At 41.6% G+C, this 24,154-nt stretch overlaps 1 protein-coding gene across 1 annotated transcript in view; it reads left to right on the top strand.

Annotated features, from left to right (window-relative positions):
- Positions 1 to 24,154, top strand: part of mrpl3 (mitochondrial ribosomal protein L3) — a 56,127-nt gene that overhangs the window by 9,024 nt on the left and 22,949 nt on the right. The window contains exons 5-6 of the mRNA XM_072560363.1: positions 10,274 to 10,373; positions 15,845 to 15,905. Of these exons, the coding sequence (XP_072416464.1) occupies positions 10,274 to 10,373; positions 15,845 to 15,905 (161 nt within the window). The remainder of the gene's footprint in view (positions 1 to 10,273; positions 10,374 to 15,844; positions 15,906 to 24,154) is intronic.

The raw sequence follows: 24,154 nt of genomic DNA, 5'->3' as shown, positions 1-24,154 counted from the left end.
GTTGTAAGCTAGCGAGAGAGAATTCGATAAATGAAGTTGCAGAGTCATACCAACATGGAAAAAGGCCTCTAGGTCCACCTTGTCCATGCCAATCAGGCTTCCCAAACTGAACTAGTCCCATTTGCATTTGGGCCATGTCCCTCTAAACCTTTTCTATCTGTGTACCTGTCCAAATGTCTTTTAAATGTTGTAATTATACTTGCCTTTGCTACTTCCTCTGGCAGCTCGTTCCATATGTGCATTACCCTCTGTGAATGAATTGCCACTCTGGTTCATTTTAAATCTTTCTCCTCTCACCTTAGACCTATGCCCTCTAATTTTGAACTCCCATACCCTGAGGAAAAGACCTTTGCTATTCACCTTATCTATACCCCTCATGATTTTATAAACCTCTATTAGGCTACCCTTCAGCCTCCTACACTCCGTGCTTGAAAGAAAAGCATGTGCGTGATTATGGCAGAAGACCAGGAAATGGTTTTGATTGGATACTCAACCAGAGGAGCGCTGTTGTAGGCTGAAAGGCCTACGGATATGCTTATTAGATACGATAGCTGCAATTAAGAAGGTAATTGGTTTGTCCCAAAGAAAGGCAACTTATGATGCAATCAGTTGACATCATGAATCATGTTTTGTTACCACTCTGTGATTCTAATGCAGTTCTTGTATTGAACTTGTCAACAGGTTTTCATTCTGTGTTTCATCTCTGTACAATCATTTTTTTCCCAGTGTGACATGTTTTTGTGGATGTAGAGATACAAATTTTGCAATGAACAACAGAAACCCATGTTCTTCATTGATCCCTGGATCATTTATCACCAATGTGATTTGTACAAAAACTACAAGTGTTGAAAATGTGAATTTGTTGAATTTGCTCACCATTTGACATAGATACTCACTCCCAATTTCATGCAAGTACTCTGATCCAGAAAATCCAGCAATTGTGATGAAATATTACAGTAAACTGCAAAGACAAGCCAGTTAGAGGTGACACTCCCAGAAGGAGCCAGCCTTGTCATCGGAGTGTAAGGGAGAAGCTGATCACAATACATTCAAAAGTAAAGGAAATCACCATGTGGCGAAAGGAAGAGGCCTGAATTGTTGGGTCTTGTAAGAGAGTTATTTCATAACATTGAAGGTTTTTTTTAATTCACCCATAGTGAAGTTGAGAATATGACGTTCTGTGCTCCAAGCCTGTGCTTCTAATTGTCATGGGAGGTGCTTGCTTAGAAGCTGCTTTATTCAAGTATTACCTTTTATATTAAAAAAAAAGTGAAAACTTGTATATAAAGCTGTTTATTTATTTCTAGTTGTAAAGTAAGTCAAAGGCATTTAAAGTGGAGGGGTTGTTAGTGGTGGGAAAAGTAAGTAAAACCCAAAAAGGAATGGACAATGAGTACTTATGCAGGAATTGAGGATGGCAGAAGGAAGGGGTGTTTTTATACAAGGCTGGAGTCGAAGGGCTGAAGCAGATACAGGTTTGCTGTGACAAGGCTGTTAGATTTGATGTCATGGATAAAATTGAGTGTAGGTCAGTCAGGGCAATAGCGATGAGTGAATTTGTATTGGACAGTGCATTTTGGATTTTATAGGTGATGAGGCAGGGCTATAGAAAATTGAAGTTGAAAAGCAATAAAATTTGAAGTGCAGGTTTGAGCAACAGCAAGGGTGTTTGGGGTTGAGCCAGGTGATGTTGGAGAGATAAGTGTTTCTGATTTAGTTTTTGATTTTTGAAGCTTGGCTTTAGGTGCAAAACGATTAAAATAATTTCACGTCAAATATGGGAAAACGCTGGTCAGACTCAGTAGGTCTGCTAGCTTTTGGGAAGATTATAACTGCAGATTAATGACCTCCTTTCATTGCCTGGTCAAGTTTAAGCAAATATCTGATGCAGGGAATTAAATTTGTGGATTGGAAATGTGGTTTGAGATGATGGTGGGTTGATTAATCAGAGACTAATGGTTACGTTAATGTTTGGCTGTGACTTTCCTCTTAAGCAAGAAGGCTTAACAGTACAGAGTCACAAAGTCAAGAAAAATCCAATAGAGAGGGCTGGGTGGTAACAATACATATAGCTTGTAATGTTACTCTGCCGATAATGAGAAGGCGTTCAATGATAGGTTCTTGTGGTGGTTTTAAAAAAAAAGTCATTTCTCGTGGTTGCAGCAACTGTACTTAGATATTTACGGATAAATCTGGAAGGTTTCACTGCTAGAATGTACATTTTGGCTATTGGTTAAAGGCTGGTAATCTGTGAGGGGCTAGCGACACCTCTCCATTTGAGAGAGGGAATTAGTTACAAAGCTTAAGGGGCACCACTCCATCTCAAGCAGGGTCAAAGTGAGGAGACAGGGTCTCTGTGAATTATCACAGCTAAGACAGAGATTGAATCTGTGCTGTTGGAATCATTGTGCCCTATATTGTAGCCACTTAGCCAATTGAGCTGACCCATACAGTCATCACACGAGACCACATCCTCTGGTTAGGAGTCCCACTCAATACCAGCCGAGCTAGTTAGGCTGCTTTGATGAATGGACCTGCTTACTAGTCATTGACTAAAGTCTTTGGACCCATTTCTTAATGTTTGCAATTGATAGATACGATAGCTGCAATTAAGAAGGTAATTGGTTTGTCCCAAAGAAAGGCAACTTAAGATGCAATCAGTTGACATCATGAATCATATTTTGTTACCACTCTGATTTGCCTTTTTCTTTTAATCTAAGACAATGCCTGGTCTGTGCCTACTTTGCCTGGTCTGTACCTGAGCACAGGGAATAATTGAAAGTTAGGCAGGCCAAAGAGTACATCAATAAAAGAGCTCCTTGAGCCTTTCCTAAATTAATTTAAATTAGGAAAACAATGAGAGGATTTTTTAAAAAGGTTCTCAGAGTCTTGTGTCTGGGTGAGCAAATGCACTAGGGTGCAGATCCAGGGAAACCTATTGTGGACTTTTGCAGAAAGGTATTCCCAATTTACCTGCCTTTTTTGTTTCGGGAGGGAAAAATTGATGTCACTAACCTATGATAACTGAAGATTTCCCTAAAGTATTGAAAGGGTGGAATGTTTTAGTAAAATCATGCCATGCTTGTGTAAACTCCATAGTCCTGCTGTGTCAGACTAACTTTTACCAGAACCATTGAAATGTGCGTTCTATTTTTGCATATTTCTTCGTAGTTCAGTGCTACTTAAATATATTTTTTAATAGAATAACTATTGTAGATTGCCATGAAAATGTTTTAGTAAGTATTACTGTAACATCTTTTTAAAATAGTTCATTGAGTCATTTGAGAAAATTGTAAAATTTCTTGTTCAATGTGAACAGATAGCTTCCAAATGAGCTGTAATTGATTGAAAATAATGCCTGGCTGGGCCAAATTAATGGAAATAGCTCCACAGTAAGCCTCGAATAAGATGTAGTGAATTGACAATTGCTGTCAGTGTAATGTTTTAAATATTGCTTCTGTTTTGCTATGATTTATTCATATCCTGTAACTGTTTTGTTTTAATTTGACTTTATACTAAGGCCTTTGAGAAGGGCAATAATTACAAAATGCATTTTCTCTAGAATGATGGAGTGCCTATTTTGACTGAGCCGTCATAGTATGAGCATTACTTTATTATTTTGAAAAATCTGTCTGCTTCAAGTACCTGGTGTAAATGAATAGAGTAGCATGTAAAATATAGTCATTAAAAGCAATCGACCTTGAAATGCAGATCAATTTGGATGCCTATGGTTAAAGATTTGTGCAAAAACTAATCATAGGACGTGATTTTATGGTACAGTACATTAAACTAGAGGAATTTATAACAAGGAATTGAGTGTCCTTCAGAGCACTGATTTGCTCCCTACAGATGTTGAAGCCAGAATATTTTCCTGTGAAAACTTGAAGATGATGCTTCTGTTGATTTAGTTGTCTCCTGACTGTGGTCCCTTTTCACTGCAGATGATTCAAACTTCTCAACTGCAGAGTTTTCCTCACTCCCATAATGCTGTTATGCGTTACAACAGTCAGGGTTAAAAGTACTTCCCTATCATTGACATCCCTATCATCCCTATCATTGACTGCTTTCTCTGGCAGTCCATATCAAGTTTCACTGACTGGGGAATCATGCTTGAGGTTTGAGTGCACGAACCACAGTAGTGAATAAATTTGACCAAAGATTGATTGATTTTTTTTTTATTTTTACCTTCAGTTTTCCCATGTGTATGAACCGCCCATCAGGTGACAGGCAGTGAAGATCAGCTTGTCACAGAAATGTTTACATACAGCAATGTAGTCAAATATGTGGCTGCTCACTAGTTTATTGTCCACCAAACAAATAGCTCCTAATCAAGGGCGTCATAAGATCAGTTTACTTAAGGCATTTGTTTTATAAGGAGAGGTTGGACAGATTAGGATTTGTTTTTTTTTACACTGGAGCGTAGGAGACTGATGGGTGACCTTTATATAGGTATATAAAATCATGAGGGGCATAGATTTCGTAGATAGCTGACATCCTTTCCCCATGGTAGGTGAGTCTAAAACTAGAGGGCATATGTTAAAGGTGAGAGGAGAGAGATACAAAAGAGTCCAGAGGTGCAATTTTTTTCACACCGGGCCGTGAGTATCAGGAACGGGCTCCCAGAGGTAGAGGTGGAAGCGAATGCAATTTTGTCATTTAACAAACATTTGGACAGATACACAGATGGGATAGGTATGAAGGCAAATGGGCCTCCATACACAGGCAAATGGGACTAAATTAATCGTGAAAACTGGGTAGTATGGGCCTGTTTCCATGCTGTAGACCTCTGACTCTATAGCCTATGTCCTGCTGTACCTAGTAATACTGCCTCATTTTTGAACTCACCCAGTCTTCTCTAAGGTTGTTCATTGGTTTATCATACCTTTTCCCTGGCAGGTTTGTTTCTCCACTGCTATTCAAAACCATCTGCCCTTCAGTGCTTCTATAATCTATCTCAGCTAGTTTGCAGAGGAATTGGTCAATTCTAAGAAATCCTTTCATCATCAACACTTTTTGACATCAGCTTGGCATTTTTGTTCCTGATTTTGTTTTCCATAATGGTTCAGGACAGTTTTGGATTTCAGTCTGTCACAGTTTTTGACCTTTTTAATTTGGCAGTGAACAATATTCAAGCTTTATTTTTCTGGCATCCTTACAAACTTGCACAAAAGATTTTATGTGCATTTTGAATGCAATAAACGTTGGCCCACACAGGCCTTGAAGGTAATTCGAGAGAGATGGTCCTGAGCTATTGCTTTGCTGCAACTTAATTCTTTCTTGCTCACACATCCAGCAAATTATTGGCTGAACAAATAAAGAAGACTTGTTATATTTTAGAAGTAATTATGCTGCATGTATTTCAGTGTCAGCCATGACTAATCTCATCTGATCCAGAAGATTGAGCTCAAATCCTATGCCAGTGACCTGAGCACAAACATCTTGCCTGATATTCTAATGCAACACTGAGAAGATGCTATTATTCAGAAGAGATGTTTGACTAAGCCCCCTTCTGCCCTATTATTTGTGCAGAAAATAATCCCAGGGCGCTGTTTTGAAAAATGGGAGTTTTAGAGTCATTTAGTACAGAAACAGGCCATTTGATCCAACTTGTCCATGCTGAGTTAACCACCTTGAACTTTAAGGCCCTACCACCATTATTGTCAGGGATCTCAGTCATGTCTGTCCCACCTCCTGCACTCCTGGCCTCACCCGTTCACTTCCCTTCCACAACAGTGATAACCACACCCCACCACCATCCTCACTTACCATCCCACCAGAATCCACATCACAATGATCGTTAACTGCCACTTCTGCCAGCTCCAGAGGGATGCCACCACCAGACACACACACTGCACCCTTCCTTTGTCAACCAGGTTTCCCAAACTAAACTAGTCCATTTGCCTACATTTGGCCCATAACCCTCTTAAACCGTTCCTATTCACGTGCCTGTCCAAATGTCTTCTAAATATTGTAACTGTAATACATCTTCTGGCAGCTCATTCCATACTCGCACCACCCTCTGTGTGAAAAAGTTTTCTCTGAAGTACTTTTTAAATTATTTCTCCCTCACATTAAACCTATGCCCTCTACTTCTTGACTCCCCCACCCAGGGAAAAGGTGTTGTCTATTTGCACTATTGTTGTCCCTCATGATTTTATAAACCTCTATAAGGTCTCTCAAATATCACTCTGATTAAACTAAAAATTAGAGGAAAACACCCACAATTGTATGTAATTCCTAGCATTTATTCAACATTTCAGATGTTATGTGACAATTGGTGTGTGGAATACTAATGAGGAACTTCACACACACAGACACCCGCCCCCCCCCCCCCTCCCCTCCATCTGGGTCTATCACCTGTCAAATACTTAATGTACATTTTGAACTTCTCGACAGAGCTTCCTTGCCTGAGCAATTAGCAGATCAATCAATCAGATCCATTTTGCCATTTTGAAGTTTAGTAAGGAAAGATAGCCTCCATTTGAAACTAGAAAATATTCCTCTTTAACACAGGATGTAAAGTGCTTTCATCACAGCTTGATATAGTTCCAAGGTTGATAGCAGCACTCCAGTCTCTTACCTCCGTAATCGTTATTCATGAATGCATTCTTTAGCTGCAGGAAAGGGTATTAATGTTAATTTTGGATGTTTGAGTATAATTATATATATTGTAGTACTGTTGTACTTTTGTAATCTTGTAAAGTTTATTTGGTTTTATTTTCAAAGCTGTGGAATCTTGTGGCTTTATTCTGTTAGTAAGTACCTGAGATTCCAAACTTTGCCTGGCTCCTAAACCAGATGGAAACATAATTAGTGATTTAACTGTGACCATAATAAGAAGTATAGTCTGGTTTTGGGCATGATACTGAAACCATTCTGATTGAGCAGGAATTGAGGTTAATTCAATCATTTCAGTGTAAAAGGTTACTTACTGTAACATGGACTTCAGTGCAGCAAGAATGATTCAAGTTCATGTAAATTATAGCATGTTTATTAATGAGCAACATAACACTGAAGAATACTACTTATAATATCTAAAATTTTACTGGACTTGCGGTCTGACCGTGAACTGGTGAAGTGCAAAAGAAAATGCCTTATGTACAAGCCATTATTTGCTTCATAGAATGCAGTATCTGAACTGAAGATGAGCTTCCACCAGATACATCTGTTGTGTTTGCGTGCTGTGCCTCGCTCTTGCGCTCTCGCTTTCTCTTCCCTTATCTTCCCCTGACACCCTCATAGATACTTTCATCTCTCGATTTGACTATTCCAATGCACCTCTGACTGACCCGCATCTTCCACCCTCAACCGATAAGCTCATACAAAATTCTACTGAGGTATAATTCACCCCTGGTCATGTTTGCACACTGCACTTGTGTTGACTAGCTGATGTTTGTTTCCAGTTAACGCACCTTGAATTTTAAGGTTCTACCACCATTATTGTCAGGGATCTCAGTCATGTCTGTCCCACCTCCTGCACTCCTGGCCTCACCCGTTCACTTCCCTTCCACAACAGTGATAACCACACCCCACCGCCATCCTCACTTACCATCCCACCAGAATCCACATCACAATGATCATTAACTGCCATTTCTGCCAGCTCCAGAGGGATGTCACCACCAGACACACAAACTGCACCCTTCCTTTGTCAACCTTCCCCAAAGACCATTCTCTCCAGGACACCCTGCTCCAATTCTTCTGTTTTCCCAACACTTCCCTGCACCTGCACAACACCTTACCCTGCAATTGCAGAGCGTATAACACCTCTTTTTTTGTTTCCTCAGTATCCATAGCCCCAGATACACCTTCCTGGTGCAGCAGCGATTTCAACACATCACCTTGTTCCCTGGCCAACATTTTTGTCTCGGGCTTGCTGCATTGCTCCAGGGAAACCCAGTGCAAGTTGGAAGAACAGCATCTCATTTTCCTACTGGGGATCTTGTAACCTTCCAGAGTCAGTGTTGAGTTCAGCAATGTTAAGGCCTGAGCATCATAAGACCATAAGACATAGGAGTGGAAGTAAGGCCATTCGGCCCATCGAGTCCACTCCACCATTCAATCATGGCTGATGGGCATTTCAACTCCACTTACCCGCATTCTCCCCGTAGCCCTTAATTCCTCGAGACAACAGGAATCTGTCCATCTCTGCCTTGAAGACGTTTAGCGACCCGGCCTCCATTGCACTCTGTGGCAATGAATTCCACAGGCCCACCACTCTCTGGCTGAAGAAATGTCTCCGTATTTTTGTTCTGCATTTACCCCCTCTAATTCTAAGGCTGTGTCCACGGGTCCTAATCTCCTCACCTAACGGAAACAATTTCCTAGCGTCCACCCTTTCCAAGCCATGTATTATCTTGTACGTCTCTATTAAGTCTCCCCTTAATCTTCTAAACTCCAATGAATACAATCCCAGGATCGTCAGCCGTTCCTCATATGTTAGACCAACCATTCCAGAGATCATCCGTGTGAATCTCCACTGGACACGTTCCAGTGCCAGTATGTCCTTCCTGAGGTGTGGGGACGAAAACTGGGCACAGTACTCCACAGTACTCTGGGGCCTAACCAGAGCTTTATAAAGTCTCAGTAGCACAACGGTGCTTTTATATTCCAACCCTCTTGAGATAAGTGACAACATTGCATTCGCTTTCTTATTCACAGACTCAACCTGCATGTTGACCTTTAGAGAATCCTCGACTAGCACTCCCAGATCCCTTTGTACTTTGGCTTTACGAATTTTCTCACCGTTTAGAAAGTAGTCTATGCTTTTATTCTTTTTGCCAAAGTGCAAGACCTCGCATTTGTTCATGTTGAATTCCATCAGCATTTCCTGGACCACTCTCCCAAACTGTCGAGATCCTTCTGTAGCCTCCCCACTTCCTCAGTACTGCCTGCCTGTCCACCTAACTTCGTATCATCTGCAAACTTCGCTAGAATGCTCCCAGTCCCTTCATCCAGATCATTAATATATAATGCGAACAGCTGTGGCCCCAACACTGAACCCTGCGGGACACCGCTCGTCACCGGCTGCCATTCCAATAAACAACCTTTTATCCTAACTCTCTGCCTTCTGTCAGACAGCCAATCCTCAATCCAGCCCAGTAGCTCACCTCGAACACCATGGGCCCTCCCCCTTGCTCAGCAGCCTCCCGTGTGGCACCTTATCAAAGGCCTTTTAGAAGTCTAGATAGACCACATCCACTGGGTTTCCCTGGTCTAACCTACTTGCCACCTCTTCAAAGAATTCCAACAGGTTTGTCAGGCATGACCTCCCCTTACTAAATCCATGTTGACTTGTTTGAATCAGACTCTGCTCTTCTAAGAATTTAGAAGCCTCATCCTTAATGATGGATTCTAGAATTTTACCAACAACCGAGGTTAGGCTGATTGGCCTATAATTTTCCATCTTTTGTCTTGATCCTTTCTTGAACAAGGGGGTTACAACAGCGATCTTCCAATCATCCGGGACTTTCCCTGACTCCAGTGACTCTTGAAAGATCTCAAAGAATGCCTCCGCTATTTCCTCAGCCACCTCTCTCCGAACTCTCCCATATCCTTACACCAGGCCTTGTCATTCCATGGGCTGCAACCACAAACGACCCATTGTCAGCTACTAATGGTCACGATCAGCGATTACCAATTCTCCCAGGCTGAGCTTTATCCATTCCATTGTCTGCCCAATTGTATTTCTTTTCTCTCTCTGGGCTCGCTCCATTTCCACTTACTGTTTACTCCTCTCCCCACCCCACCTTCAGCTTATACACCAATCTTTCCTAACTGCAATCAGTTCTGAAGAAAGGTCACTGAACCCTAAACCATAACATGTCTTTCTCTGCGCAGATACTACCAGACCTGAGTTTTGTCAGCTTTTGAATTTTAAGGCCTCTACTTTTGTTTTTATATCCTCCAGGGCCTCACCTCTGATCTCAACCAGTGTCACCACCCCCTGAGCTCTGTGTAATCCTGTAACCCTGGCCTCTTGCATGCCCCACTTTTAACTGCTCCACCATTGTGATTGCCACTAGCTACCTTCAGTTGGAATTCCCTCCCTGAACCTTTCCAATCCTCTTGCTGCTTTTCCTTCATTAAGATGCTCAGTTAAAGTTTACCTCTTTGAGCAAACCATTGGTTATTGGCTCTATTTCCTAATATGACCTGGTGCAAAGATTTTGGTCTCATTCCTATGACATTTTTTGGGTAACTTTCTTTAAAGCCACCATATAAATATGTTGTTAAATTGTGCATTTATTTAAGAGATTTTTTATTTTCTTTGCAGAAACCAGGGTTTGTTATGGAAAAGTACAGGCTAGCAGGGATACCCCCGAAACAGAAAATCTCAGTTTTCAAGGTGTCTGAAAATGCTATTATTAAACCAGGTAATGTTTCATACAGATCTTTTCTTGTGTGTTTATTCTGAGTTAAGCGAAAACTTACCAACAGCATGAGCCCTTAGGCATGGAGGTGTAACTTCCCTGGGAACTGTGTGGGTGAACTGTTCCCAGTTATCTTAACTAGGGCAATTCAGTTTGGATAAATGGAAAATTTATTAAAGTTATTCTATGTGCACGACTTAGACCAGAGATGTTGTATTGCCATTACTAAACCTTCCCATATGAATATCCTGGGGGTTATCATTGACCAGAAACTAAACTGGACCAGCCATATAAATAGCAGCAGGTCAGAGGCTGGGAATTCTTGAGATAAGTAACTTACTTCCTGACTCCCCAGTCTTTGTGCACCATGGCATTTGGATGGGTATATGAATAGGAAGGGTTTGGAGGGATATGGGCTGGGTGCTGGCAGGTGGGACTAGATTGGGTTGGGATATCTAGTCGGCATGGATGGGTTGGACCAAAGGGTCTGTTTCCATGCTGTACATCTCTATGACTCTATGTACAAGACATAGGCGAATGATGGAATACTGCTCACTTGTCTGGATAGGTGCAGCTCCAGTATCACTGAGGAAATCTGGTACTATCCAGGGCAATGCAACCAGTTTGATTGGCAACCCATCCACATTCAGCATTCATCACTGATGTACAGTGGCAGCAGTGTGTACCATCTCCAAGATGCAATGCAGTAATTTACCAAGGGTCCTGCAAGAGCATCTTCCAAAGTTATGCCGTTACCACTGAAAAAGACGAGCAGCAAAAAAACCATGAGAACACCGTCACTTGCAAGTTCCCCTCCAAGCCCTCCAATGTTATGACTTGGAAATATATTGTTACTGCTTCACTGTTGCTGTGTTATAATCCCAGAAGTCTCACCCTCGCAGCATTGTGGCTGTCCCTGGACTCCCAAGCAATTAAAGCTCATCAGCAACACTTTCAGGTTAGTTAGCTAAAGTTGGGTAATAAACGCTGGCCTAGCCAGCATTGCCCACCTCCCATAAGCGAACATAAGATAATTGATTAAACTCTAATGATGGCAGGGCATGATGATGTGTGGCAGCTGCAGGTCTGGGAACTCATGGTCATCAGTGTAATCCAAGGCCAGTGCGTCTGCAGTTAATGTCCGTGGGTTGAGAAACATGAACTCTGTATCATTGAACTGGAAATGACTTGGAGATGATCCTGGCAGGCAGCATTTCCTGGCTTAAGTGAACTGGAAAATTAGGTTCATGGTTATATTGGGAGCAGACATTTTTGGAGATATTTGAACACTCAGCAAAGCTACTTTCCAGTGAAATAAGAAAGATTCCTGGGGAAAGAAGCATGGTCTGTGGTTAAGAAAGTTATCGATCGTATCAAATTGAAAGATCAGTGGCAAGTCAGAAGTTTATATAGATATATATTAGCAAAGGATGACTGAAAAATAATTATAAGAAGGGAGAAATAGTGTATAAAAGAAAGCTAGCTAGAAATTTTTAAATGGCTTGTAAGAGTTTCTGGAGGTATTTAAAAAGAAAAGCACTCTGAAGTGAGTGTTCGTCCTATTGGGAAATGAGGAAAAATGGATGAAGTGAATAGATATCTTGTGCCTATCTTCACTGTAGGGGATGCACGCAATAACTTGGCATTGTAAATCAAAAAGCGAAAGGGGGCTTAGGGAATCTTAAAGCAATTAGCAGGAATGGCTGTGAACATGATGAGAATTAAATGCTCTTGAGATCGCAACAGACTTCATCTTAAGGTCTTAAATGGATGCAGAGGGAGTCAATGAATTGATTTCAGTTTTCTGTAATTTCTCAACATCTAGAAAGGTCCCATCAGATTGGAAAATAGTAGAGTACTTAGATTACTTGGTGTGGAAACAGGCTCTTCAGCCCAGTAAGTCCACACCGACCCTCCGAAGAGCAACCCACCCAGACCCATTCCCTTCCATTTACCCCTTCACCTAACGCTACGGGCAATTTAGAATGGCCAATTCACCTAACCTGCACATTTTTTTGGACTGTGGGAGGAAGCCGGAGCACCCGGAGGAAACCCACACAGACACAGGGAGAATGTGCAAACTTCACACACCGTTGCCTGAGATGGGAATTGAACCCAGGTCTCTGGCGCTGTGAGGCAGCAGTGCTAACCACTCTGCCACTGTGCTGCCCATTGTAACTCCTCCCATTAAGAAAAGAGACAGCATGAAATATTAGGCCAATTCACTTAACATTTGTCATTAATGTAGGAATCTTTTATTAAGTAGAGTCCTCAATAAAGTCAGGCCAACATGGTTTTCTGAAAGGAAATTTTGTTTGACTTATTTATTGGAGTTCTTTGAAGAAGTAACAAGCAACTCTGTGCACTTGATTTACTTAGATTTTCAGTAGGTGTTCAACAAGGTACCGTGTTGAAGATAACTGTGCAAAATATGAGCCCATGGTGTCTGGAGTAATATGTGAGCATGGGGCGAAGATTGCTTAGCTTTCAGGCAACTGATGACATAAATTGTCAATTTGGCAAGTTATAATGCATGGAATGCCTGCAGGGGTCTGTGTTGGGATCTCAACAATTTATTGTCTATATTCACAGCCTAGATGAAGGGACTTAATGCAAGATTGTTAAAATTGCTAATGGTGCTAAGACAACTGCGAACATTAGTTGTGAAGAGAACACAAGTCTGAAAAGGGATATAAATTGGTTGTAATGGGCAAAAAGTTGGAAGATGGCAGATATATGGGAAATTGTCCACTTAGGAGCTTATCACTTAATTAGAGAGGTTCCAGAATTCAGGTACAGAGGGACCTGGATGACCTGGTGCATTAATGTTAGTATGCAGATTTGCTAATTATCAGGAATACAAATTTAATATTTATTTCAAGAGGAATGGAATATGGAAGTAGGAGTATTTTGTGGCAAACACAGTGGATGCTGGAGAATCTCAGCAGGTCTGGCAGCATGTGTGGAGAACGAAAGCGAATTAATGTTTCAAGTCCAGAATAGTTTTTATGCATATGAAGTGGAGTAACAAATACTCACTCATAGGAATTTTAAAAAAAAGTTATCCTGTTCTATAAGACTAAATAGATCTGGATTCATCAATACACTGGTGATTTTCTTATTTTTCGTTTAATTGTACAGAGATGGAATTAAACACACAGATCTTTTTTACCATCACCAAATCACCACTGTCACAAATTTACAACAATTAGCAAATATTACCCCCCCGCCCCCCCCAAGAAGCAATGCATCAATAACAAATAGAGAGAAGAGGAGGGAAAGTGGGAAGGAAACAGGCAATTTTCTATCATTCATTCTCATCAGATGTTGTCCTGATGAAGCGTCCTTATGCCCGAAACATCAATTTCTCCTGCTCCTCGGATGCTGTCTGACCTGCTATGCTTTTCCAGCACTATATTTTTGACTCATGAGGTGTTGTGTCCATTAAAGTATTTGCTACCCCTCTGGTTTAAGTGGCTTGAAGCATTCCAAACGTGTTGATAGAATCAACGTGATTTCTGATTGGGTTTTTTGTATAACATAACTCAAAATCCTCTAGCAAAATTGCTACAGTTGCACCTTCCAAATAAATAATCACAGATTTGGGTTTTGTTTGGTTTCTTCAGCTTCAGGCTCGCTGATTTGGGAAGAAGGAATGATTTTGTAGTTGATGGTGAAATCAGTTTCGAAACAAAAGTGTCATTTAAAAAAAAATTATAGGTAAATACAAAGGTAACTAGAAACAAAGATGAAACAGCAATATTAACATCAACCTCATTAAAATCTATTCTAAAGCTGTGCTGATTAAAACCTGGTCCACACTGTCTATATACAATGTTTGCACAAGTGCTTTCAGCAATTACTGGATTACAGTTGTCAAGGATTATGGCTGTAGGTTTGCCTTTTCCTATCTTTGTTTGCAGTTGTCCTAGTCTAAGTGGGTGAATTGTACAAACCAAGGGTCCTTCTTGGATATTGTGACCAACTCCATCCCTTCTTTCCCAACAACTGTTAGAGTTGTGGAGAATATACAGCACTGAAATAGGTCATTTAGCCCAACCAGACCGTGCCAGTGTTTTCCATCCAAGCCTGCTTCTATCTCTATCCTCTCTAAACCTACCATCATAACCTTTTAAATACTCATCAAGGTTTCATAATGTCCATATGGCCATTACCACCACTTCATAAGGCCTGTAATTTGTTCTTCCTCACAAGTGGAAGTGTTCTCTCATTATCCATTACAGCGAACTCTTTCATCCCTCAGCTTCCCTTTTTGCAAAGGAATTTCCACCTTTCTGTTCACCGTAGCATAAATGTATGGTGGCCCTATGCATTGATCTACCCATCGTGGACTCTACTGAGCTCTGTTAACTTTCTGTGCTCAGATTATTAATTGAATGCACTGAGCCAGTACCAGGTAGGCAATCCCCTCCAATGTGAAGGTGAAAGTTAATTGTTGGTGTAAACCATGAAAGAATACAATAGATTATCAGCATTCAGGTTGTTGTCAAAAACTGCCTATGTGAAGACATTGGCTCAGAATCACTTGCTCAGTTTCCTTGGCATTTTGTACCATGTTAACACCTGGCATGTGAGAATCTCATAACCTAGTAAAAGGCAGGGGTTGTAATCATTCATTTAAATCTTGCAGTATCTCAAATGTGTGGCACTTCTGTTAACAATCAGTTTCAAGTCTAGTGAGTTTATCTGCCTTTGTTTAAACAAAAGAGTAGAACTTGGACAATGAGGTGCTGGTTCTCCTACTCAGTTTAAAAGATGTCAAGGTTAATTTTCCAATGTGGATACATGGTATTGTGCTGCTAAAGCACAACAGAATTGGTTATTAGCTTTCGGGTTTGATTATACTCTGTGGAACTAGCTGATGTAGGCCAATGCAGTAGTTTGTCTCTACTTAGCCTCTGTGCCTCTGTTTTAATTATGCTATGGCTACAAAGGCATTGGATTGCTGAAACCTAAGGACAGAAACTAGAGAATATTTCAATGTAATGTGCACTGTAAATAATTCCAAACTCTGTTTTAATCCTATTATGTAATCAAAACTTTGTTTGCATCATTTATGAAAGCTTGGAAAGGGTGGATGCGAGGAAATTGTTTCTGTTAGGCGAGGAGACTAGGAACCGTGGACACAGCCTTAGAATTAGGGGGGTAAATTCAGAACAGAAATGCAGAGACATTTCTTCAGCCAGAGTGTGGTGGGCCTGTGGAATTCATTGCGGCAGAGTGCAATGGAGGCCAGGATGCTAAATGTCTTCAAGGCAGAAATTGATAAATTCTTGATGTCACGCCAGGAATTAAGGGCTACGGGGAGAATGCAGGTAAGTGGAATTGAAATGCCCATCAGCCATGATTGAATGGCGGAGTGGACTCAATGGGCTGAATGGCTTTACTTCCACTCCTATGTCTTATGGTCTTATGATTGGATGGATTTAATTTGTATTTAAATTTTATTCAAGGTACTCCATTGTATGCTGCTCATTTTCGGCCAGGACAGTACGTGGATGTCACAGCAAAAACGTAAGTCCTTCTATAGAATAAGGAGGGCATTCATTTAAGACTGTGATGCAAAGGAATTTCTTCTCCCAGAGGACAGTCTGGGATTCTCGACCGGAGGGAGTTGTGGGGGCCAGATCACTGAAGGTATTTAAAGAGGAGGTGGATAGAGCTTGGAAATCGTGAGGACTATGATGAGTTGGCACAAAAGAGGTGTTGGTTCCTGGAGCAGATCAGCTATGATCTTTTTGGGATGTAGGGATAGGTTTAGGTTTGAGGGACTGAATGCCGAACTTCTCCCCCCCCCCCCCCCCCCCCCCCCCCCCCCCCACCACTCCTCCCGCCCCTGCTCCTGTTTCTTATGTTCCATATTTTATATTTGGCTAAACTGGAGAAAAAGGCAGAAGTTGGAATTTTTGTTTCAATTCACTCACGGGACGTGGGCATTGTTGGCTGACCAGCTTTTATTGCCTGTCCTAGTTGCTGTTGACGGTGGTAGTGAGCTGCCTTCTCGAACCATTACAGACGATGTGCTGTAGGTAGCCCCACAGTGTCATCAGAAAGGGAGTTCCAGGATTCTGATCCAGCAACACTGAAGGAACGGTAATATATTTCCAAGTCAGGATGATGAATGGCTTGGAGGGGAACTTTCAGGTGATTGTGTTCCCATGTATCTGCACCCTTGTCCTTTTAGATGGAAATGATCATGGGTTTGGAAAGTGCTCTCTGAGAATCTTTGAATTTCTGTAATGCATCTTGTAGATAGTACACACTGCTGCTACTGAGCATCGGTGGTGGACGGAGTGGATGCTTGAGTGTGGTACCAATAGGGCGGGCAGTTTGTCTTGGATGGTGTCAAGTTTCTTGAGTATTGTTGGGAGCTGCACCCATCCATGAAATTGGGGAGCATTCCATCGCACTCTTTACTTGTCCCTTGTAATCATTCCTGATGAAGGGTTTATGCCCAAAACGTCAATTCTCCTGCTTCTTGGATGCTACCTGACCTGCTGTGCTTTCCCAGCACCACACTCTTGATCCTTGTAAACTGTGGGCACGTTTTGGGGATTCGGGAGGTGAGTTTCTTGCTGTGGTATTCCTAGCCTGTGAACTGCTGTGTAGCCCCTGGGTTTAGGTGGCAAGTCCAATTGAGTTTTTGGTCAATGGTAACTCCAAGGATGTTGCTAATCGGAGATTCAATGATGGTAATGCCATTGAATGTCAAGTACAGTGATTACATTCTGTCGTATTTGGAGATGGTCATTGCCTGTCATTTGTCTCGTGCGAATGTTACTAGCAGCTTGTCAGCCCAAGTCTGGATGTTGTCCACATCACATTGCATTTGAACATGGACTGCTTTAGTATTTGAGTTGTGAATGTTGCTGAACATTTATGCAATTATTGGTGAACATCTCACTTCTGACTTTGAGGGAAGCAGCTGAAGATCATTTGAGCCTAGGACAATAGCAATTCCTGCAGAGATGTCCTAGAGTTGGGATGACTAAACTTCAGCAGCTATGACCATCTTTCTACATGCCAGGTATGATCCCAACCAGCGGCAGTATGTCACATAATACCCATTGATTCCAGTTTTGCTAGGGCTCGTTGATGCCACACTATTTTTGAATACTGCCTGATGTCGCGGGTTGTCATTCTCCCTTCACCTCTACAATTCAGCACTTCTCTCCTTGTTTTGAAATAAGTCTGAGTGGTCCTGATGGAGCCCAAACTCTGTATCAGTGAGCAGGTGCTGCTTGATAGCACTGCTGGTGACACCTTCCGTTACTTTATTGATGATCAAGAGTAGACCGATGGGGTGATAATTAGCCAGATTGGATTTGTCCTGCTTTTTACGTACAGATGTACTGGGCAATTTTCCACATACTGTTCTGGAAAAGCTTGATTAAGGGCACGGCAAGTTCTGGAGCACCAGTCTTCAGTACTATTGCCGGAATGTTGCTGGGGCCCATAGCCTTTGCAGTATCCCCTGCCTCCAACTGTTGCTTGGTATCATGTGGAGTGAGCCAAATGACTGAAGATTTTTACAGTGGCCACCCATGAGATTTTGTGAGTTCCAGAGTCAATGTTGAGAGCTCAATCGGCAACTCCCTCCCGACTGTATACAATTGTGCCACCATCTCTCCTGCATCCGCCCTGCTTGAGGGCCAGGATCTATTCAGCAGATAGATTATTCACCAAATGTGCAACTCTCAATTCTGCAACATCTGGAGATGAGGGGCTTGTGTTTGTGTGTTGAATGGATATAGTTACCATGTTTAAAAAGCATTTGGATAGGTGCATGAATAGGGAAGGTTTGGAGGGATAGGGGCCAAGCACAGTCAGGTGGGCCTAGTTTCAATGCTGTATGAGTCTATGATCCTGTGGACTGGGCTTTGACTTGTACTTTACTCCTTACTTATTCAGGTTGCAAACCTGCCTCGTCACAACAAGTTGTGTTGATAAGGTTTTCATAATTTGCTGTTTGTGCTCTCTTTAACCGCACTTCCATGTACTTAATCATATGAGACATTTCATTGCTAAAGTTGGAAACCTGTCCTCTTATTTCTATATATTCCGCACAGCACTTATTAAAATGCTTTGTGTTCATGGCTAATGCTTTAAAACTACCAAATCCGATTAAAAATGTTTCTTTTGTATCTCAGCAGCATGTTGAGGATTATAGGCACTCAGATTAATGGGTACTGAATTCTTTTCAGCTTTTTGGTCTCTGTGTGGTAGGAACTTACTGAGAATAATGACCACTTGTGCATCTGTTTGCTAATGGGTCATTCTTTGCTTCTTTCTTGTAAATTCTTAATTGAGAGTCACTATTTTGGGACAATTTATCGCTACCCAGGTCTGACTTTATGCTAAAGGCAGCACTTCCCAAACTCTGTTCCCCATTGTGATGCATTCTGAAGATTAAAAATTGTTGTGATCCCTCAGTAATATGAGTGAATTGGCAAGGGGGAGGAAAGAGATATGAGTGGAAGTGAGGGAGAGACCCCTATGGGGTGGTGACCCATCAGAAACAAGGCATTGGGTTATGCAGAATGGAGACTGAGCAAATTACCTGGTCAGCTATCTCATCACAAGTTATGGGACCATGCTGTAAGCAAAATTGACTGCAGCACTTTACACCAGTGTGTACACTTCATAAGTGCTTCATCAGCTGTGAAGTGTTTGAGACATCATAAGGGTGTCAAAGATGCTTCTATCAATTCCAGTCCTTTGTGTTTATTGCTCCATTTACTCTTCTTCATGAATGCAGCTATTTCAGCTCATTGAGAATTGGCCTCAATTGTAAAGTATTGAATTTATGCTATGATTGCATGGAATCATAAACACTTTAACTTTTGGTTACGCAGTGGTCAAGATTTTCAGTGGCAAGAGTCTGCTTTATATGATTGATCTTTCAGATATAGTAAAGCTTATTTTACATTGGTTTGAATTTGATATACAAAGATATTTGTTCTCTGAATGGTGGCCCTCTTTGCTTATGTTATTTATTTTTTAATGTGAGATCAAGACTTGATTAAACTGAAATGCTTGTCAGTTTCCACAAGGACGCTAACAATACCAGGTTTTAGATTAGATTAGATTCCTTACAGTGTGGGAACAGGCCCTTCGGCCCAACAAGTCCACACCGACCCTCCAAAGAGTAATCACCCAGACCCATTTCCCACCAACAATATGGACAATTTAGCATGGCCAATTTGCCTGACCTGCACACCTTTGGACTGTGGGAGGAAACCCACGTTTACTTCACCCTCAAGCCCCTCTTGACCCCTGCAGCACTGCATGTCCAAGCAAGTGGGCTGAAATTTCTTGCAGTTCAGTAGACCGAAGACTGATGGCGTTGTCTTCTTCCTCCCCCATTTCCCAGCAGCAACTTAATTCCTCTCCTGGCCAACTAACTGAGGCTAAATAAGATGGCCTACAGTCAATGTGGGATCTGGCTCCAAAATCAACAACATATGCCATCTGTCAGACTGCCTGCCTCCACCTCTTGAATGTCGTTTGATTCTGTCCAAATTCAGCTTCTGATACCCTCAACTGTGCCCTATTTACCACTCTGCATTTATTATTTTAGTATTGTGTACACACTCCTGACCAGCTTTTCATAGATCACCAGAAGCTCAGAGTTTTAAAAATTCTGCTGCTCATTCCTAACTTGTACCAAGTTTAATTTGTCCTCACCCTTCTGCTCAGTGACCTACACTGGCTTCTGGATTTTTTTTTAAATTCAAATTTCCCTATGGCCTCAGTCCTCTTTAACTTTAATAATTTCCATCCCCAAAACTCTGATATCTCCATTTGTCAAATTCTGATCTCCTGAGTATCTCTGATTTTAATCTTTCCCCACCATTGGCAGGCACCTGCCAAAAGCTTTGAAATTCCTACCTTAAACTGCTCCACCTTCCTTCATAGCTTTCCTTTTTTACAATGTTCTTTAATATTTACCTTGTTGACCAAACTTTTGGTTATTTACCTGTGTAGGTCCTTCTGTGGCTCATGTTTTGTTTTATAATGCTTCTGTGAAGCACCTTGGGAAGTTTTATTCCATTAAAGGAGCTGTATAAATGTGAGATGTCGCCAAAATAAAATTCTAGCTGCTTCATGCCAAAGAAACAGTAGACTGCAAATCCTTAACGCATGTAGGTTTACAATTTCCATTTTCTTGGTGTGTAACCAACTTTGTGCATGGAGAATTCTTCATAACCTGTACTACTTTCAAAATAAATGCAGCAAGTGTAGAATAGGGGCAGGAAGCAAATAATTAGTTTAAGAAAGGTATTGCGGTTCATAAGTATCATTATTTAAAAACTGTGCACCATATCTTTCAGGAAATTAATGGTAATCCTTTGATATTTTGTTGTTCAGATGGAGCAAAACGTTGCAAACCCGTAAAATTTCTAACCCTAACCCTAACCCTAACCTTTGATTAACTTCCTAAAAGCTCAAGCTGAGTTAAGAGTGGTTTAACATGGACATCCTGCCGATCGACAACTCAGTTTACCCCAACACACTTTCTTTCATCCAACTCTTTCCTTTTGGTGATGGAATTAGAGAATGTCTCCATCACTCCGAGTTTTAGCTTCTTCAAGATTTCTTCAGAATCAGAGTGTGGAGTTGAGGAAATGGTGGAAGAGAGTGAGGACTGCAGATGCTGGAGGTCAGAATCTAAAAGGGAGGCGCTCGAGAAGCACAGCAGGTCAGGCAGCATCCGTGGAGCAGGGCAATTATGTTTCGGCCATAAGCTTTTCATCAGGAATGGAGGGGGGTGGGTGGGTGGGGGTGTGCACAATGTGGAGAGAAGAGGCTGAGAGATAAAGAGTGGGGTGGGAGGAAGGTAGCTAGGAAGACCTTCACCCTCACCCTCTGACTTATCACTATCACACCCCACCTGCATCTACCTTTCACACCCTCCTATTTATCTCTCAGCCCCCTCAGTGGTGCTGGAAAACCACAGCTGGTCAGGCAGCATCTGAGGAGCAGGAGAGTCAACATTTCAGGCATAAGCTTGTCATACAAACTCTGCAACGACACTGAAAATAAATGATTATTATTTTAAAACACTCCAGAATTGTGTTTGACCTCAAGATTCATCCTGTTAGTTTTTCATTAACTCAGGGATCAGTAAGTAGAACTCGAGCTAAATACTGATTAATGATTCAGCAGTTGATGGATTCATGAAATAGCTTTATGTATAAAAAAATGGACATTTTGAAGGCATTCAGGTGTTCTTAAATGGAACACAAATTTGTAAATATGTTCTTATTGGATTGCCTGATGTAACAGTAGATTGAGCACACGAATTCGTGCAAACTAAAAATTCGGTATCACTTCAGTAAGTAATCAAGCAGCTAAGCAAGACTGAAGTTGGCAGGTTTTCCCATAATTATTCAGGCAATGCAACTTGTCTTCAGATTTTATTTCAATCACTTTATGTATGGCAGTTGGTGATCCATCACACACAGTTACTGCTGTCAAACACCACAGGCACACTGTTTCGTTTTTAATTGATTTGCAGGGCAATTCCTGGACTTAACCATTCAGAACATGTTCTCAGAAATTGGCACTCTTTTAACGGTTCATGGAAGTCATTATACCACATGCACAGTGCAGAGCTTAGGGGTTAAGAGACTCAGAATGCTAAGTAACTCTCTTGAATCAATTTATTGGCCAATATTAGTCAGGTCAAAAAGTGTGACACTGGAAAAGCACAGCTGGTCAGGCAGCATCTGAGGAGCAGGAGAGTCGACGTTTCAAGCATGAGATCTTTATCAGGAATCCAATGCAGAGCTCATGCTCAAAGTCGACTCTCCTGCTCCTCGGGTGCTGCCTGACCTGTACTTTTCCAGCACCACACTTTTTGACTCTGATCTCCAGCATCTGCAATCCTCACTTTGTCCAATGTTAGTCAGGTATCCGTTTCAAACCACTTAATGCCAATTTTATTTTCAGCAACCTTCTATATCGCTTTAACAATCTCAGAGCAGCCTCACAGGGACAAGAAAGAGTCTTCACTCCTCAGTCTCAAATGACCATTCTTTTGAATTACAAACCAAAACCTTCAAAAATGAGTAACCTAGATCATCATCAGAATCTAAACCGGGAGATAAAGGCTATTTCTTTCTATTTGGCATGGTATTAGTAAAGACTGGAAACTGCAGAAGCAATAGATATTTGCACAACTACACCCGACACAGGAAATGTTTAATACGAAGAGGCATGAGATGTAGAGTTTTAAAAGGAGCATTTTCAAATCCGATGTCTGTGTACATTTATCTCCTCTCCACCTCTTCTTAAAGATTGAGTTAACCAATTCAAACAGAAATGCTCAGATAGTCCTGCCCAGCATTAAAACACCAAGATGTTATGGAAGACACGAACAGCATCAACTGGAGGGTCCGGTTCCTTTAATGTGGGGTTGGGAGGAATGTTCCTCCTCTTGTCCACCCCAAAATGTGTCTTCCCTCCTTGTTCTGATCTTGCAAGCCATTCTCAGGCCTTTGTTTCCTGCTGCCATTGACAGCAGTCACCTGACACCAGGTAGTCCCACACCAGGGACCTCAAACCCTTTCCCTGCATTTGCGAAGTGCCTGTTGCCAATTCAGGAGTGGGCAAAGGTTATGCTGCCCTTCTTAGCGAGAATATTCAAGTCCAGGTGCAGGGATGTATTGCTGCAACTTGAAGGACCATAGTGAGACCATGTCTGGAGTTTTGAGTGTCGTGTTGGTTTCCTTATCTGAGGAATGGTGTTCTGACGATGGAGGAAGGTACAGCAAAGATTTACCTGGGATGGCAGGACTGATGTAAAGAGAGATTATGGATTGGTTAGGATTATCTTCACTGGATTCAGAAGAATGAGGGGGGTTCTAATAGAAACCTGTAAAATTATAACAGGACAAGACTGAGTGCAGGATGAGTGATCCTGATGCCTGGGGGGGGGGGGGGGGGAAATGTCAGAGTCTAACGTGCTGGGGTAGGCCATTTCAGACTGAGGTGAGTAGATATCTCTTCACTGAGAGAATGGGGAGCCTGTGGAATTCTCTGTCACAGAGGACGGTTGAGGCCAAAAACATTGAATATTCTCAGGAAGGAGTTAGATCTAGTTCTTCGGGACTAAAAGGATCATTGAAATATAGAATATAGGAGCAGGAATAGGCCATTTGGCCTTTCGGGTAACAGAAGAGTGTCATAGTAAACTGAGCTATCGATCAAGTGGGGATGTCTATGACACACACCTCCATTCAGATTAAGCTTTTACAAAGGTGTTCAGGTTGACATTAGCCAGAAGAAAGCCAGTGTCCTTATAAAGAGTCGTCAGAGGACAACTAAAAGGAGGTTATTTGTAACTCGCTCACTAAGAAATGTCTGCAACGTTTGATTTTTCCAATGGTAACATGCTCCTCAACTTTCTCATAGATCTCCAACTCTATTATGTCATGGACCCTTAATGTTTGTTTGCAGAGAATAATGGAGCCTGTATGTTTCCTGCCTTGAGATCAACCCACCAATTTGCTCTCTGCTCCTGCCTCTGAGCAGTCAGGCACTGCCTCAGTCAGGGCTGTACCTTCAGAGAATTGTTCAGTGTACAGGTATCATCCGCTATCCGAAAATGGTGTGTTCCTATGAAATCTTTTGTAAACTGAAATGGCGTAAGGCGAAGAAGCAACTACCATTAATTTCCATGGGAAAGATTTTTGAGTGCTTCCAGAGCCAAAGAATAATCTACCAAATCATACCAAATAACACACACAACCTAAAAT

This window comes from Chiloscyllium punctatum, chromosome 41, assembly GCF_047496795.1.
Source record: "Chiloscyllium punctatum isolate Juve2018m chromosome 41, sChiPun1.3, whole genome shotgun sequence".
Lineage (NCBI taxonomy): Eukaryota > Metazoa > Chordata > Chondrichthyes > Orectolobiformes > Hemiscylliidae > Chiloscyllium > Chiloscyllium punctatum.
This window is presented reverse-complemented; position numbering and strand designations above follow the sequence as displayed.